Source organism: Hyaena hyaena, unplaced genomic scaffold (assembly GCF_003009895.1).
Source record: "Hyaena hyaena isolate Hyena2069 unplaced genomic scaffold, ASM300989v1 scaffold_37, whole genome shotgun sequence".
Taxonomy (NCBI): Eukaryota; Metazoa; Chordata; class Mammalia; order Carnivora; family Hyaenidae; genus Hyaena; species Hyaena hyaena.
In genome coordinates this window covers 1,872,853-1,890,154 of record NW_024080669.1, presented here as the reverse complement: position 1 = coordinate 1,890,154, position 17,302 = coordinate 1,872,853, and the positions used below count along the sequence as shown (strand labels likewise).

Below are 17,302 nucleotides of genomic sequence, written 5' to 3'. Positions count from 1 at the left end.
CAACACCTAAACAGCCTCTCTTTCAGGGTTTGCTGTTTTCAGACTCCTTCCAAGGTCCTAAACCTCAACTTTCAGGTGCCCCCTACATCAGCAGGGAGGGGGCACGGGACCTGAGGGTCATTGCTCATGCCCCAGCCCCCTTCCCCTGGGGAAGAGGGGAAAAGCACACTGGAGAGTGGTGCCCACTGGTCCAGACAGCTCCCCAGAGCAGGAGGGGGAAGCCTGAAGGGGGTCCACCGGCAGGCCTGGCAGGCAGGCGGGAGCAGGAGGAAAGGGGGAGGGGAGTGGCGTGTTAAGCAGAATGGAGTAAAGCTGGAAGCCAAGGATTCCTGCAGCCTAGGCTGCGGGCCCTTTAAGCTCCAGCCCGCTCCCCCCACCGCCTCCCCCTCCCCGGAGACCTATTAATAGCCGCTGGAAAGATCACATCACGGGAGAGGATATTTATCCCCCCTCATTCCACACCAGCTCAGATTTATTTCAGCTCTGCTGTCCTGCTGCTGCCGCCTGGCCCTGTCTGCCGGCTTCTCCTGGGGAAGAGGAGGGAGGCAGGCACCGCCCCTCCCTCCAGCTCCCACCCCCAACCAGACTGAGGCCAGAGGGCGCCAATGGACCCGACAGTGGGGAGGGCGGGGGGTCTGCTCAAACCCGTTTTTTTAGGAGGCAAGGGTTGGAAGGGGCTGGAGCAGCAGGCATAGTTGACTGCCATTCACCCCTGTCCCCTGGGCCCAGACACTAAGGCTGTGGGCTCCTGCTTAGGGTGGGCCTTCCCATTCTGACCTCCCTTTAGCCCACGGTGGCCTGGAAGCCAAGTGAGCCAGAGGGCTCACCTTCCAAGCCAGCACAGCTCAGCCCCCTGACCACTGGGCCCTTCCCTTCCCCGCACTCCACACACACACTTCCCGCCCTCCACGACACCCACACACCTTGTCTTGTTAGCCAGGATCCTCATGGCTCCCACACACAGTGGGGCTACGGCCCCTGTGCGTGCCCAGGGCCCAGCCAGGTACTCGGTACTGGAGCACGGACTGCAGCAACAAGCCCCAAAGAGAAAACTTGTGACTTGGGGAGGGGGTATAAGAAGGGAAGGGGTGACGGGAAGACCCAACAGCCCTGGGACTAGGGAACTAGACGGGGTGCGGTGGGAATGGAAAAGGAGGGCTACTAGGTGGGGTCTCTATCCTAGAGGCCGGTCCAATCCCCATCCCTCCGGCACCTTACCCTCAGGAAGCTTGCAGTCTCTAGCAAGCACACCCCCCCCACCTCCCACCCCCCACCCCCCACCCCCGGCCGCTAAGGCAGAAATCACTAAAAGGATAGGTTGCAAAGGTGCCCGTGCGGGGCTGCCTGCAGGGAGGTCTGCTCCGGCCCCCTGGGGGACTCCCGCTCCCGGGCACGCCCCTCACCCCGGGTAGGGAAACTCCTCACGCCCCGCCCCCAGGGCGCTCGGGGCGTGGAGGGGGCCGGGGTGGGGGCAAGGCCCCGCCCCGCCCCCAGCTCGAGGCCTAGACCGTACCCATTCCAGCAGGCCCGGGCGGGCAGCTAGAGGCCTGGCGGGGCCCCGGGGCTGCAGCTGGGCTCTTCTGGAGACCAGTAACGCTGGCTCAGATTCCTCCCCGACCGCAAGAATGCAGGAGCCTCCCCTCCCCCCCCGCCCCTGCACCCCACCCCACCCCCTTCTGGCAGAGCCCGACAGAGCCCGAGCGGAGAGGCAGAGCGAGCGAGAGAGCCAGCGAGCGAGCGAGGGAGCGGGAGGCGGACAGGACTGCAGCGTGCCTCGCCAGGCCCCGCACGCGCCGCACGGACGGACACACGGCCAAGGGCGGCGGGGGGCGTGCGGCGCGGCGGGCTGAGGTTCAGCCTAGCGCTGGGCACCGCCTGGCCGGGGCTCAGAGACTCACAAGCACCCGAACTGACTCACACACACTCACAGCACACACGTGGAAGGGGAGACAAAGACACGCACGGAGCCCAGGAAACTAAAGGCGCACCCACGCCGACCCCGCGGAGGTGTGCTGGAGGGCGAGGGAGGCGCTGGCCCAAGCAGGAGCACGGAATCAGCCTGGGGCACCCGCGGACGCCCAGGCTGGCCCGGGGCAGAGCGCGAAGAGAGGGAGCGCGCCAATTCATTGAACAGATGAAAAGACTGAGGCCGGCCACAAGGGAACCATAGAAAATTGAGCCTGATAGTGACAAAGAATCACGCGCTCACGGACACACACACACACATACACGGGGCCATAGATACACCAACAAACAGACTTACACAAGCACAGAAGCCCCACCCAACCGCCCCCTACCCGGCCCTCCCCCACCCCACCAACCCCAGTGGGGGAGGGGAGGAGTCTTGGGCCTAGCTTTAGCCCCCCCGCCCCACCCCCCCGTGATAGGCCCAGCCAGACAGGGGTGCACACTGTCGCTTGGCTGCTGGAGCTGGAGGCGAGGGCCACCCTCCCCTCTCTACCCCCCCCATCCTGTGGATGGCTAACCCTAACTTAGCCCCAGGCATATTGGCCTTCCCTGCTCTAGCTCTGTCTCTGGGAAGAGGCTCCTCAGGAGAAGGTTCCAAAGTCCAGAGCCTGGCTGGGAAGCCGTCTCCTGCAACAGGTCAGAGCAGGAACAGTTAAGAGGGGGCCTAGAGAGGGCACCTGGACTTAGGGACAGGCCCGGGGCTGACAAGTCTCGAGCACTCCCCTTCACCACGGCCTCATCCTCAAAACTACCTACCACCCAACAGGGACCATATCATTATCCCCATTTCACCCTAAGGAAACTGAGATGGGGGCGGGAGGGGGAGGTGAAAGAAGGTCTAGGTCATGTGACCAGGATGTGGGCGCTCCAAGACCTTGTTCCTGGGGTGTTTCTCTGCACTGCAGGGTCTCGTCCCCCCTCCCCTTAGAGCCTGTACCAGACTGGTGGGCTTCCCACAGGCCAGCTACTGGGTGTGCCCCCTGTGGGGCAGAGGGGCAGGGCCAGGGCCACCCACTGCCTCCTGTGTTTACAGCTTCAAATGTTGGGACCTGTAATAATTTGGGAAGGGGCTGTTAGAAAATTAGTTCTCTCCAGTGTCCCCAGCCAGGCCAGCGCCCCTCCTCAGAAGAATCTTGGAGTGACCCTCCGTCTTCTGCTCAGACTGCTCGGACTCCACCCCCTCGCTCCCACCAGGCTGCAGGGCGAGCTGAGTCAAGCACAGATGAGTCAGGACTTTCCCATCTCTCACCACCCCCCTTCTACCCCCCTCAGGAGTCTGTCCCAGCTCCCAGAGACCCCTCATCCTCTACACACCCACTGGCCCAGAAGAGACTTGGAAAGCCTGGGGATGGGGGGTAGAAGGGCTAATTCCTGGAGGGTGCAGTTTTTCACCACCGAGTGAAGGGGGCTTCCCAGCACCAGAGCAGAAACCCCTGGGATGAGTGAAAGGAAAGGTGCGGGGCTCTTGGAATGGCCTGGAGGGCAGATGGGGAGGGGTGACATGTGCTCACAGACTTCAGTCACCTGAGTGAATGGCCAGGAGCACACCCTGAGAACAGAGCCCAGGAGGCTGTTGAGACAAAGAGCCTCAGATCAGCTGTTTCTCGCTGGTTGCCTTCCTTGGGGGAGATGGGGGCCGGGAGGGCAGCCAGCAGACCTGACCCCAGCTGGGGGAGAAGACGAGGAGGCTTCGATGGATGCGCAACACAGAAGTGCCGCACAGGCATTCACGCACCAGTTGGCAACCTGCCTATTTCCAGCTGCCTCCACACTGGGAGCCCCCTGCTTGGTTTGTCAACCAGCCCACTGGTCTCATTGCCTAGCTCAAAACCACCCGAGAGGCAGTGAGAAAATGGCTTGGAGGCTCCAGGCTCCCCCATACAGTGGGCAGACACCTCCAGAGAGGACATGGGCTGCCTGGGCCCTCTGTGATGGCCGAAAGGACAGGGCTCTGCTGGAGCAATAGGGGTGGGATTATTGTCCCCTGGATCAGGGAGATGTAGCTCCCAAGATAAGGTCCGGGCACCCCTTCCTCCTGGGTGTCGGGACTCCTGGGTCCCTAGAAGCTCTCCCCTACCACCCAGGTCACTTCCTCTTCCTGAGGTGGTGACTCAGCCAACTGGGGAGGTCAAGGATTCATAGCCCAGCAGGAAATCTGCTCAAGGACTAAGGTATTGCTCTGGGACCCTCTATGGGGACTCACAGACTCAGAGGCCTCACACTTGCCCTAGTTCCTAGCAGCTCTCCCCCTCTCCCCCCACCTCCTGCCAAAGGAGACCACGCAAATCAACAATTTTTGTCTGGACAAACCACCTCACCCCACCTGCAGCCCCAGGGTAACGCCAGGCAACCTCAATTCTCCAGGGACATGGCAACTCCTGGTCCCAGACTACTGTAGTCTGGGGGGCCCTGAACAGGATGCTTCTGGGGGTTGGGGGATGCTGCCCACGCTGGGGCCCACGGTCCCTTCTGGAGGCCGCCAAACAAGTGGCATTGCCTAGACAAGCTTGAAGTCACCTCACTTGGCTCCTTCAGCCAGTGCCAATGTGGCCAGGCCTTGGGACACAGTCCCGCCTTGGCAGTGGGGTGCCCCCAAAGGCTGCAGTCCAATCCCGAGCTGCTCCCTCCCTCGGGGAGGGGGGAGGGGGAAGGGAGGGTGGGGGGCACAAGGAAACAAGACAGGGCAGGAAGCCCAGGCAGGCAGCGGGCACTCTGGGCCAGGCACAAACAGCCAACACAGGAAACCACAGCCCACCCCCGCCCACCCCACCCGCCCAAAGCTCTGGGAGAGAGGAGTTGCCAAGAGCCTGGTACCCCGACTGGGGCAAGGGCCCGGGGTTAGCCCAGGGCAAGGCAGGAGCAAGCAGTTCTTCAGTCTTCTCTCTAGCCCAGACCCTACCTGGGGAGGGGGAGAGGAAGCCAGGCTGGCAAGGGCCGGTGCTGCCTCTTTAAATCCACCGAAATCCTGAGCTAGGCCCAACCCAGCTCTGGTTTCACAGGAAGGAAAGGAGCTCAGGAGCCAGTAGGGCAGGCGGTGGTGGCTGGAATTAGCCCCACCGGCCCAAATATATCTGGTCTCCGCCTGCCACCCCTGGCACTTCCTGCCCCCTGGCACCTGCACCCCGGTGGGGGTGGGAGAGGGTCTAGGTGCTACTCCCTGGCCAGTGGGAGACCCTGTTCTCTGGAGTTGTCCTGTTGTTGGGTACACGTGGGTGGGAGGTGACCTCCCAAAGCCTGGATTCTGATTCCCAGAAGGGAGGAACGGGCAGCGATCTGCCCTGCAGGGCCCTCACCTGGCCTGTCCTCCAAGGGGTTAATCTGGCCCTTGTTTGGGGGGGGGGGGGGGGGGGTGGCCTAGGAACCTCCTCCAAACTGCCTGGCGGCTAGGAACAATGGGGCCATTGTGGGAGGACCGGAGTGCGGGCAGACTTGCTGGCACAGCCAGCCAGCCACCACGGGGCGGGACCTCACCCAGTGCGGGGCAGTCGGGCCTGCCTGCCGCGCACTGCTCTCTCCCCCAGGTACTGCCAGCGGCGCGGCTGTCTCCCCCGCCCCCCACCCCCCGGCCTGCCTGGCCCAGACCCCTGGCACCAGCAGCACCTGGAGGGCCCTCGGGCTCTGCCCACGTTGACATCCAGACGGCCATGACCCTACAGGAAGCAGGGGCATGGGGGCCAGGACGGGTGGGGGTGGGGGCCGACGAGACAGGATGTATGCCTGTGATCCTACTGCAGGGAAGACAGGAAGGCCAAACGGGGTTTCTGGTGTCAGTCCTGGCACCCTCAGGCCAGAAGGGCTTAGGGGATTGTGAGACCTGTGACCGGCAGGGTCCCTTGCCCACAGGCCTCCTTTCCCACGCTCATTCCATAAACCTGCTCCCTGAGGAGATCCTGCCCCGGCAGCCTCACCTTCTGGGGTCGGGACACTGGCAGGCAGTGGGAGTGACGCAGGGCAACGAGAACACGGTTTGCAGCCAGGCAGGCAAGGTGCCAGTCACATCCGGCCCTTTCTGAGCTATGGGACTTGTCCCTCTGAGCCCCTTTCCTCATCTGCAAAATGAGGATACATTTAGAGGGTGAGAGACTATTAGGGAAATATCTAACAGAACGCATATGGCACACTCAGCCCTCAAGAAACTGCCTTTGGCCCTGATTTCCCCGACTTTACCCCCTGCATGGCGCCCAGATATGTGGGCATTTGGTAAAGGTGGGCCTTTGCCCTCGGAGCGTCCAAGGGAATGGGGCCCATGGACATCGTATCAGTGGTACCAAGTACAAAAGACTTGGCTCTCCCTCTCCCCTTCTGGAAGAGGCCAGCTCCCTCAGCTAGCACTCCACTGGGCGTCACTAGATATACTGACATACACTTGAACTCGGAATGTGACCCCCAAAAGTGGTTATCCACTCTCTTAGCTTCCGGTGTGGGTCTCAAAACCTCAGGAGGCAAGTGAAAAGTGTTCCTTCAGGGGTGGCCTGCATCCCACCAGCCAGGCATCCCTCTCCTTGTCTGACCCCTTGATAGTCTCCTGTAGGGTTTGGGCCGGACAGAGTTGGGGCCTACATTCCTGCCATGCACATCCTTAAAGACAGAAGGGTGCGAGAGGGCAAGGAAAGCAATCGGCACAGGCAGGTCTGGAAAGCAGGGGTCCAGGGAGAAGACCTGTCCTCTCCTCAACTAGAGAGGGCTGTCCCTCTCAGGGTGGCTCCACGGGCCCCCAAAGGGTTAACAAGGCCCTAAAAATAACCTGCTCCCAGCAGGACCCGCTGATTGGAACCCTCCAGCCATCTGTTCCCATTTTCTCCTGTTCACATTGGAACATCTGAAACCAGCCCCAGAGCCCCAGCCCGATCCCAAAAATAGCCCCAGCCTGCCCAAGGAACAGGCCCCAGGGGCTGGGCATCGGCAGCATGGCCAGCCCAGCAGTGAGGCATGGCCCAGGCCAACTCTGAGCCCTTACTTTCAGGCCCATAGAAGGGAGGTGCCCTCTCTGGTCCCACAAGGAGGGGAGGAGCAGAGCCATCTTGGTACCAGGCCAGCCAAGGCACCTGCTGGCCAAGCCCAGGTCTCAGCCCCAGGAGCCCTGGCATCCTAGGCACTCCAGCCACATCTTCATCCACTTCGTCCTGAGATCTGAATACTCGCTCCCTGGCAGATCCAAACCACCTGTATGCAGAGCTCCCCTTGTCGTGGGCACCCCAGGCCTGCGGCCTACTCCTGGGCTCCCCACTCAGATGTCCCTGAGCCTAGCCCCTCCACTATCCAACTTCTACCCCAAGGCCTACAGGACGCTGCGCACCCAGGGGCCCTCAGCATCGCCCTGTCCCGGGGCACACAGGACTGAAGCAGGACTCTTTCCAGCACCGCCCACACTCAGGCAACCCAGGAAAAGAGTCCTCTGGCCACTGTGGATGCCAGTATGACCCCCACCTCTGGGGTGGGCTTCAGGATGCCTCCTCCCTGCCCGCCTGTGTGCCAGGCATGCCCGTCTGGGCTTCTATACATATCCCAGGCCTGGGCACCGCTCTGCCACACTTGGGGAAAGTGTCCAGGCAGGGTACAGGGCACCCAGGGGACGCCGGACCCTGCGGCAGGCCTAACAGCGGCCATCCACGTCACAGCTCCACACTGCCACCGTTCTCCCCAAGGAAGGTCCCTGACCCCTTAGGCCAGGAAGGAGGGGAGGCAACCAGTTAGGCCATTTAAGGACAGAATGCAGCGTTTCAGCCTGGTGAAGGACGGAGCAGCACGGATGGGATGGTGGGAGGGTGCTAAAGTTGATCTGAGCCAAGCAGCCCGGGGGAGGGAGAGCTCAGCCCGAGAAGTGCTGGCGGACAGGGAGGGACATGTCCTAAGTCCCCCAGGCCCCTCTCTGGGCCTCTGGCTATTTGGCAAACTTGCAACCCAGATATCCCAGGGCTCCAAGAGTAGGGAGACTGAGGCAGCCAGAAAGTGAGTCTGGACAGGTATTGGAATCAAGGAGCCTGAAGTGCTGGAAAGGTTGTCCCCCCCACACACACACTCCTCCCACTGGCCATCAGTTCTTCCCTGCTAGAGCCTCACTGGCAGGGGCGGGAGGGGAAGGGCTGGGTTAATGAAGGGGGGCAACTCTAACATTTATTGAGCACTTACTCTCTAACAGCAGGCTGCCCGATGCTTCCTGTGCATGATCTAATTTACTCCTCACAGAAACTCCACAGGAAAGTACTTTCAGGATCCCCACCTTTAAGCCACAGGGAAGCTAAGTAACTTGCCTGAGGCACACGGTCCAGACTAGGAAGAATCAGGATTTGAACCCGGACATGCCGGCAATTGGGCTCATAACCATTTTGCACTACAGATTCACCCCGATCGGCTTTGACGAGAGAACGGGTGCCCCTCACTCACTCCGCACAAACTCCCTCCACCCCCGATGTGCACCAGGTCCTGGCTAGAGCCCCCCCCCCCCCCCCCCCCCCGCCCGTTCCTGCCCCTTGCCCCAGGCGAGATCAGAGAGAGGGCAGCAGCCCCCACCCCTTCAGCACAGGTGCCTTGAGAGTAAAGTTCTCCAGGGCCGCCAGTCCTACCCACCGCCAATCCGCTAACTCCTCACCCATCCTGGTCCCTAATAGTGGGAAGGGAGCCAGGCAAGTTACCATGACAACAGCACAGGGCCCCAGCTGAGAGAGGCCCCATGGCTGGAGGTGAGTCTGCCGCCCCTCTCACTCACCAGGTGGGGGTCAAGGGTCAAGTGGGACTCAGTAGAGAGGGGTGGAGTCTAAACCCTGCCCCCACACCTGCTCGGCCCCACCTGTCACTGCTTCGCCCCCCTTTTTTCAGTGCTCCAGTTGGAAACAGGACCATGTCTTCCCAATCCCTGAGGGGTAGTGGACTCCAGCAGGGAAGCTGGGGGCGGGGGCGGGGGGGATTAGAAGCTCCTCCCTCCAGAGGACAGTCTGAGGGAAGGCCCTCCTCCCGGTCATCAGCCTTCTCCAGCTTTCCCTAGTGCGCCCAGGAGCCTACAGGCGTGTTTGTTGTGAATTCAGGGAGTTGTTGCTAAGTAAGGAAGGAGGGGAGGGAAGAAGGGGGGTGGTAGTAGGGAGACAGCGTGCGTGTGCGTGCGTGTGTGTGTGTGTGTGTGTGTGTGTGTGTGTGTGTCTAGAGGCCAGGGCAGAAACCACATTATGGTGGCTGGTAGCCACCCTGGCTTTGACTCAGCCAGCTGAGGCCAAAGCCGGGACAGAGCGGGGCTAGTACTCGGGATGACCAGGAAACTGTACCTTGCCCTCTGGGGGTGATTGGGCAGGAGCTCCCCACCTCCCACCGGGATAGGATCCAGCTCTGAAAAGGGCTGGGACTCTCGGCCGGAGCAGCGCTTTAACCCTTCCTGGCTCACCTCCCCACCCCAGGTTCCAGGCAGTAAGGCTGGCAGCTCCCCTCCAATGGGTGCAAGAGACGGAAAGGAGAAGTGGGGGCAGACGGCCAGGAGGAGGGCGCCCCAGACAAAAAGCCAAGCGGGAGACTCTGGCAGATACGAGAGAGAGCGGCGAGGAGGCTGCGGAGGGCAAGGCGCAGGCACGGGAACTCTCACCTCAGGAGCAATGTGGGCCGGGCTCAGGCTCAAGGGTGTGGTCTGGGAAGGGGGCTCCCTGTGGAGAGAGGGTCGGAGCCAGAAGCCCCAAGCGGCGATCTCGGCCCCTGCTCCTCCCATAAACCCCAGCCCCTCCCCCAGCACGCACACCACATAAACGTGTACACACAGACACACAGCCTGCAGCTCCAGGAAGTCTCCGAGAGACTCGGACACCACCCCCCCCCCCCCACTCCAGGACTTCTGTGGATTGGCTGGGAGCCAGGCCTGGCCCAGCTGCTGCACCACACCGCTCCCCCTCCCTATCCTGGAAGCAGGAAAGGAGAAGGCACTGGAAGATGCCTGAGAGAGAGAGAGAGAGAGAGAGAGAGGAGGGGCCGATGACTCCCATGACCTGGCCTGAGGTTCTGGGGGAAGGGGTGGATGGGGAGACCTGAGGACCCTGGCTTTCAGTGCCCGCCGTCCCCCAGAGCTATCGTCTGTCAGGGAAAAGAAGGGTGCCTCTCCTGAGTCCCTGTGTGGCCTCTGTAGCTACACTCCTTGTCCCCTGAAGATGCAAAGGCCCCACCGGCCTGGCTGGGAGGGCCCAGGGTGAGAGAATCAGGCTTAGCAGTTCGGCAGGAGGGGGGCTGGGTGAAACTCCCACAGGCAGGCGGGAGGGAGGCTGGTGGCTGGGCTCAGTTTGTACTGGGGGTCAAAGGGGAGTTCTTTTCCGAAGAATTCTGGGAGAGACGCCAACTAGAGCAAGCTGCTAACCACCCCTCCCTCTCTCTCTCTGCACCGGGGGCAGGGGGGTGTCCCTGCCAACCAGACTTAACCCTGTCCAGCCTGTGTTGTTCCCGGGCCCAGGGCAAGGGAGTTGGGTAGGAGACTTCCAGTGCAGCTCAACCTCCAGTTCAAGGAGGCAAGTGGGGGGTTTCCGCCAGAATGAAGCTGGTCCCACACAGCCCCGTCTCGTAGCACCCTGCCCTACACACCACCTGGGTGACTTCTCTAGGCTCATCTCCTGAAGGTGTCTGCAGTGACGTGTGTGTGCGTGTCTCAGAGACAGAGATTGAGAAACAAACTGAAAATTCCTTGCCAAAGCCCTCCCCTTGCTGGGTCACTGAGCACTGTACCAACCTGTGCCTCTACCCCTCCCTTCCTCCCACTGTGTCCTGGGAGCAGAGGCCACGGGGGTGGGGGGAAGGGACAGCTTAGCCTTCTGCGTACCTCCCGCTGCTCTCTCCTCAGGCCCTTGACTCCTATAAACAGCGCCTGCCCTGGCCCTCTTCTTCCTCACGGATTTGACCCAACTGCTTCTGGAGGGAAGCATTCAATTGTAGCTTGAGATGCCAGGATGGGACACTGAGTCATAGCGAGATATCAGGGTTTCCAGTGCCTGAATCCCAGGCTAACATAACAACATAACTCTGCTATCACCACCCTTGCTTTGGCCAAAAAAGAAAGCCCCTCTGACACACGCGCACACACATACGCACGCACACACAGCACTGTCTAACTGCAGAAAAGAAGGATAAGATTCAACATCAGAAAGGACTTCCCAGGCTCCAGTGGCAGCTGGCCCCACCCCAAATGCCTCATATTTCTGGGGTAAAACATCACACCCTTAGGATTCCAGCCCCCCCGCCCCCAAATGGTGGGAAACACAGACGTCTTCTGTTGTTTTGCTGTCTGCCCCTGGCTAGAGAAGTCAACTTTCCTGAATCTTAAATTAGTCACCGAGTTCGCAGGTCTGATGGGGCTGGATGATCCTCATCTGGGGGGGAAGCAAGTGACTGAGGCAGAGCGGTAATTCCCTTTCCTAGCCCTTTCCTTTAGCGCACCGGACCTCCCCGTGACAGCCACCGCTGTATCATGAGGCCAAGAAGAGGGGGGACTGGTAGTCTGGGGATCCCTCAAGATGCTGGGCATCCGCGAGGGGCAGAGGAAGAGAGCCCAGCCCTGGGGACAGTTTATCCCGAAGTCTCCCCACTCCGCCACTTTCTCTCCAAGGACCACGGAACTGCCAGGGCCTTGGCCCCACTCCAGGAAACCTCCCTGTCAAGGGACAGAGGACTCCATGTCCCAGGTCACTGAGGAGAGACCTGTGACGACACACCCCAGACATGTTCAAAGGGAGGAGGAAAGAAGCGAGAACAGAAGCAGAGCACACGTGCACACGCACACACACATACACACACGTAGTACACTCATCAAAGAGACACGACCCCAGGCATACCCATTCCTCACAGATACTCCCCATAGGTGCAGCCAAGACCCGGGCACAACTACCACAGATACACATCCCAGATACCTCCTAGAAAGAACCCCAAACTCCCTAGGACTGGCTCAAGACCCACAGAGGCTGTCATCTTAACCGACTGAGCCACCCAGGCACCCGGAGGCTGTCATCTTCATAGAGAATGAGATCTCAAGGATCACAAAAGACATGGGCCAGTCGCACAGAGCTGCTGACGGAAGATACACCCACAGTGGGACACACACACACACACACACACACACTGGCGTGCACGCGCACATACAGACACACACACAGAGTAGTATATATGTGGCTGAGTGCTAGCACTCCAACTCACACACGTACCCTGGCAGTGCACAGCGTGAGGTCAGATTAGAGGACTAAGTTCTGGGCTAGTGGGGAGGAGGGGAGGCAGAGGGGGGTGGAGAAGTACTCAGGGATTTCAAAACAATCTTGGTTTCGAAATGCTGGAAATGCTGGATTCAGGGCCATTCCCAGTTGAGGCTGGGGGGGGGGGGGGGGAGGACAGGCCAGTGCAGGGCCACCAGCGCTTTGGAGGAGGGGGTTGGACAGAGGGAATCCCAGCCTCCTCCGGGAGTAGGGGGCCTAGAAGAGACACCAAGGTTAGGAGGGGCAGGTGGTCCAGGGCCAAGCACGAAGGGCCTGGGGTGGAAAGAAGGAGAGGACTCCGCTTTGGCCACTGACTGAAAAAGTAAGAAAGCGGGGGAGGCCGCCCTTGCCCTGAGGAGGGAGAGGAAGAGGGAAGCCGCCTGTGCCCGCTTCCCTAGTTACGGCCAGTGGTAAACGCCTTCTCCCCTACAGAGTAGCACCCTGGCGCCCTTCTCTACCAGCTAGCAGAGCCCCAAGGTGGGCCCAGAGCTAAGGGGTCTGAGAAGGTGGGGGAACAGCTAGGGCCTGCAGGGCTCAGACATCTTTCCTGGGATCCGGGACTCCCTGTACTCAGAGCAGGGTGAGAGACAGCTTCCTGGTTCTTCCCTCTTCTTCATGGCAGGGGAGGGGGAGGCTTCGGAGAGACTGAGGCAGTACAACATACCCCCACACCCAGGAAGTCACCCCTCTCCTCCCAGGGCAGCAGAATGCCCTCCCTGCCCCTCCCCCAACCTCTGGGGAAAGTCGGCAGTTCTCTCCCAGGGAGGGGAGGTCAGGCCAGGCTGGGGGTGGGGCTCTGGAGGCCTGGCCCTGGCACCCGGCAGAGGAAATTCCAGGCTGTAACTCCAGGCTGCCTTTAGGGCCGCCCATCCAAGCGACAGGCAGCACCTCAAGAGCGCTAGTATGGGGGTCTCCTTCACCGAGCCCCTCAGCTCCTAGCCCTGCAACAGGCTACAGCCCCAGCTCTAGTAGATAAAGGACAGGACCTGGGGAAACCTAGACTCCACCAGCCCCATCCCGGCCCCTTGGGGCTCAGGGTCTCCTTCTCCCGGACCCCCGGGGGGCAGCCCGTACTGTGCCGCTATGGGTGGGCAGCTGGCAGGCAGGGACACAGATACCAAGCTGCGGGAGCCAGGCGCTCAACAGGTCGAGCCAGTCCCTGGAACAGTCAGCCCCACCCCAGGGAGAGCGGGCCTGGCAGAGGCTCCCTGCCCGCGGCACCCAGCCTGTACCCACTTGGCTCCCACGGCTGCCCACTTTCCCACGGTGCCATCCCCCTCTGCCCCCGCCCCCTGGGTCAGCACCGGGGCAGCGCCCAGGGCTCCCGGCACAAGGAAGGGATGCCATTTCCCCATCACCCCTGGGTGCCCAGGCCCTTGGGGGTACCTCACTCCCAGCAACCAAGGAGCCCCAGGAAGAGATAGCATGGCATCACGACAACAAGAACCCCAAAGTGCCTCCCCACCTCCCTGCAGGTTTTTCCCGGTCCTGGGAAGACCGGACACTCAGACACCCTGGCTCCCAGCAGCTGCCCCGTCCCCTGGGCGCTGAGGCAGAAGGTCAGCCTGTGGCGCCAGAGGCGGTGTGGGGGTGCCCCCGGCTCTTGTCTCAGACTCCCCGGAGGAGAGGCTGCAGAGCTGGGGGACCTCTGGCTCCTTCCGCGCCCGCCAGAGCTGCAGCTACCTACAGTGCTGGTCCTTTGCTTCCACCCCACTCCTGGGCTCCACGGAGCTCCATCCCAGCCACTCCCCCCCAGGCAGGCATCCCCCCTTTGCAGGCATCTCCTTTAATCTAAAGCAGGTGCCAGGCATTCCAGCCCTGGCTGAGTCGACACTGCCACCCACTAGGCCTCAGCCCAGAAGGCTGCTGCCCTGCTCATTCATGGAAGTTCGAGTCCCCAGCCCAGGGCTCCCACTTAACCCAGGTACCCAGACGCTGGGGGGTGGGCGGGAGCTCCCTGGATAGGCATGGGCACCCAGCATAGGTTCAATCAGCAAGTTCACTGGGTCGCACATTACCACTGCTGTGCTAGTCCCAGATTTCTGTGGCCCACCAACCCCTCTCCAGGACTCCGTAATCTCTTCCCGCCTTAACCCTCAACCCCAATAATCAGAGACTCCTTCTGAACCTCCACATGGACCTCTGGAACCCATCTCCAGTCATGGAGCCTCTGCTATCCCCAGCATAAGAGTTACTCTGGATCTAAGATTATGCTATTCCACCCCTGGCCAGCTCCTTCGCAAACATTAAGCTCCCCTTCCCCTAATCAAGGAAACACAGGTAAGCAGAGAACCTCTGGAGCGCAGTGGCAGAACCAGACCGGGTTCTCCAAGGCCAGGCCGAGGAGCTTGATCACCTAGGAGAGGGAGCACCTTCCTCCCTCACCAGACTTCCTTTGCCCCTCACCTTCCTTGCCCATTCTCACTGGGTCCTGAGGTTTCTATCAGCAGACACCTCACAGATGACACCAGAAAGACAGGGCCTGATCATGTTCTTCCCCTGGGGCCATGAAAGCATGGTCCTGACCCAGAGAAGGCAAGACGGTGCTAGGGGCACAGCAGAAAAGCCAGGCCCAACCGAAGTGGCTCCTTGCAGGAGAGGCTGAGGAGTAGGGAGAAGCATGGCAGTGAACGCCCACCCACCCTGGAGGTCTCACTCAGAGAGTGGCCTGGAGGCATCAGTGGGATTCAGCACATAGAATGTGCAGACAGCTTTTCTAGGTAAAACAGGAAACCAAGGCCAAAGATCAAGTGGGCCTCCAGCCCCTATTCCCTGGCTCAGGCACATTCCCAGCTCACCTCTCCCAGAGCAATACTTTTTCTCTCGGCATCAGAGCCCCCCCCCCCCAACACACACACCCAGACACAGACACACACCCCAAGCAGCAGACAGACTGAAAGAGGAGGGAGGAGGGGTGTCAGAAAAACCCGGAAGGAAGGAGGCTGGACAGACAGACAGAAGCAGACCCTGGCTTCACTGAGCCAGAGAGACACCCTCCAGACTCCCAGGCTGTGAGGGACACTCTCCTTCTCTGCTCCCAAGAGGGAGAAGGGGAGAGTAGACTTAGTGTCTCCTGAAACCAAATTCCAGCAGCCCTGGGATCGGACATACCCCCAGACAAGCCAGAAGCCCTAAGCCTCACTTCTCTTCCCTATATTCCTCCCCCGAGGTCTCCCCGGGACCAAGGCAGGGCAGGGACACCTCCAAGGAACTGTGTGACTGCCCCACCCCCAGCCAAGCCCACACCACTGAGAATCCTTGGCCAGGGAAGACTCCTCCAGTCACAGCCCCTGCTGCTGCTAGGTACTACTTAGGGGCAGAGGGTAACCCCAGCAATCCCCAATCCCAATGCACCTCCTTCCGGGGGCTCCCATTAGCCAGGGGAGGAGTGCTGGGGTGCTGAGACTCAAGGGGTTCCTGAGCCTGGGAGGGGGACTACATCTCCCAGAAGCCCCCAGGGCAGGGTTGCTGCTCCAGCTGGCCCAAGGCCGGCCTTGTTCTCTGCGCTAGGGTGGCAGGGTCCCCTGGCTGCCCCTAAGCCCTCCCCCCTGAGCTCTGGGGCTGCCAACCGGACTGGGGGCCCAAGAGTAGCCACCACTAACCCTGGGGGCGTCCCCCGCCCCTCAAACAGCCTGGGGGTGCGTGCCAGAGGGCAACAGACAATCAGACTGTGTTCCCCTCCCCAGTTCGACCTGGATCTCCCTCCTCGCGCCTCTGCCTGCCAGGCATGACTTTCGCCCTCGGCCCCAGCCCACCCCTCACCTCGCGCCGGTCGGGGGTCCTCACGCCAGGCCGGAGCTTGACACCATGACCAGGTCAGGGTCGGTGACTGGATTGGGTCCTCCGGCTTGCCAGTTGGAGGTGCGGAGGGGGGCGGGCAGGCGGTGATCTTTTGATGCTGGACGCCTTGATCTCAATACCAGCCCGGCCCGGGAGAGGGTAGCCGGGGGTCGCTGGGCGCCTGGGTTCCTGCCTCCCAACCGCCGAGCATGGTCGTGGGCGCCGGACAGCGGCGGGAGAGCGTGCGCACCCGCCCGGCCCGGGGCTCGGGGCTGGGGTCTCCGCCCCGAACCTCACGGCTCCGGCTCCTGCTTCTCCTCCCTTCCTTCCTTCCTTCCTTCCTTGCTTCCTTCCTTCCTTCCTTCCTCCCTTCCTTCGCCTCCTCCTTTCACTTTCCCCGAGGCCCGCGGGGACGGCGGGCGCGGGGCGGGGAGGGGGCTGTCTGGGCGCTTATTGTTGGTCGGACGCCGAGGGTCCGGGTCGCAGCCCCCGGGAGGCGCGGCGCCGGGGGACCCAGGCGTGCGGGCGTCCGTCCGGCTGGCTCCGGGCGGCGGCAGTGGTGCAGCGGCCCCGGGTCCGGGGCATGTCCGGCCACTGGCTCCGCCGCGCGCCGCCGCTTCCCCCGGCTCCCCTGCGCTGCCGGAGCCTCGCTCGCCCCTCCACTCGGCTCCTCTCCCCAGCCTGAATAAGCATCGGGGCTCTCTGGCTGCCTCCTTCTGCCTTCATACCAGAGCCCGGAGAGGCCCCTGTCAAAATAAGAGCTCCCCCATCTCGCTCGCCTCCTCGCCCAACCCGGCTCCCCCAGCCTCCCAGTGGTCTGACTCGGTAAGGCGCCCGGCCGGCTGGCTGGCGGGAGGCAGGTTGGTCCGGGGGCGAGGAGGGGGTTCCTACCCTTTCCTCCTCCCCATTCCTGAGGACTGGGCATGAGACGCCCCAACAACATCCCAGGCAAGAGAGAGATTTGACAAACCTACCCTCCTGTCTACACTGATTGGAGGGAGTGGGAGTTGCCTGGACTCCCCTCAAACCCCAACACACACACACACACACACACACACACACACACACACACACACTACTGGGTCCCCTTTTCACTGTACCCACCCACGTTCATTATGCACTGAGCATCTCTTTATTCATCTTTCTTTCCTAGTAGATCTTGAGGTCCTTGAGGACATAGACTGCATTTTTTCATCTCAGTCCTTAGCACAAAGTGGATGCTAAGAAAACGTTTGTGGAAGTTAAATCTTTGTCTTTGCAAAGAACTCTCTCCTAATCTCAAAGTGCTGCGCGTGCACACACTCACACACACACACACACAGACCCTATAGGAGGATAGATGCAACGAAAAAGAA

The 17,302-nt window shown here is 61.4% G+C and overlaps 1 protein-coding gene across 3 annotated transcripts in view; it reads right to left on the bottom strand.

Annotated features, from left to right (window-relative positions):
- The window catches only part of BCL9L (BCL9 like), a 28,199-nt gene extending 11,590 nt beyond the window's left edge, over positions 1–16,609 (bottom strand). The window contains exons 1-3 of one of the 3 annotated variants that reach the window (XM_039229344.1): positions 15,930–16,609; positions 9,536–9,593; positions 924–1,025 (exon numbers count right to left, since the gene is read on the bottom strand). In XM_039229344.1, the coding sequence (XP_039085275.1) occupies positions 924–949 (26 nt within the window). In that variant the 5' untranslated portion in view covers positions 950–1,025; positions 9,536–9,593; positions 15,930–16,609. The remainder of the gene's footprint in view (positions 1–923; positions 1,026–9,535; positions 9,594–15,929) is intronic. The other 2 variants (XM_039229343.1, XM_039229345.1) reach the window with 2 other exon arrangements.
- Between the last annotated feature and the right edge of the window lie 693 nt (positions 16,610–17,302).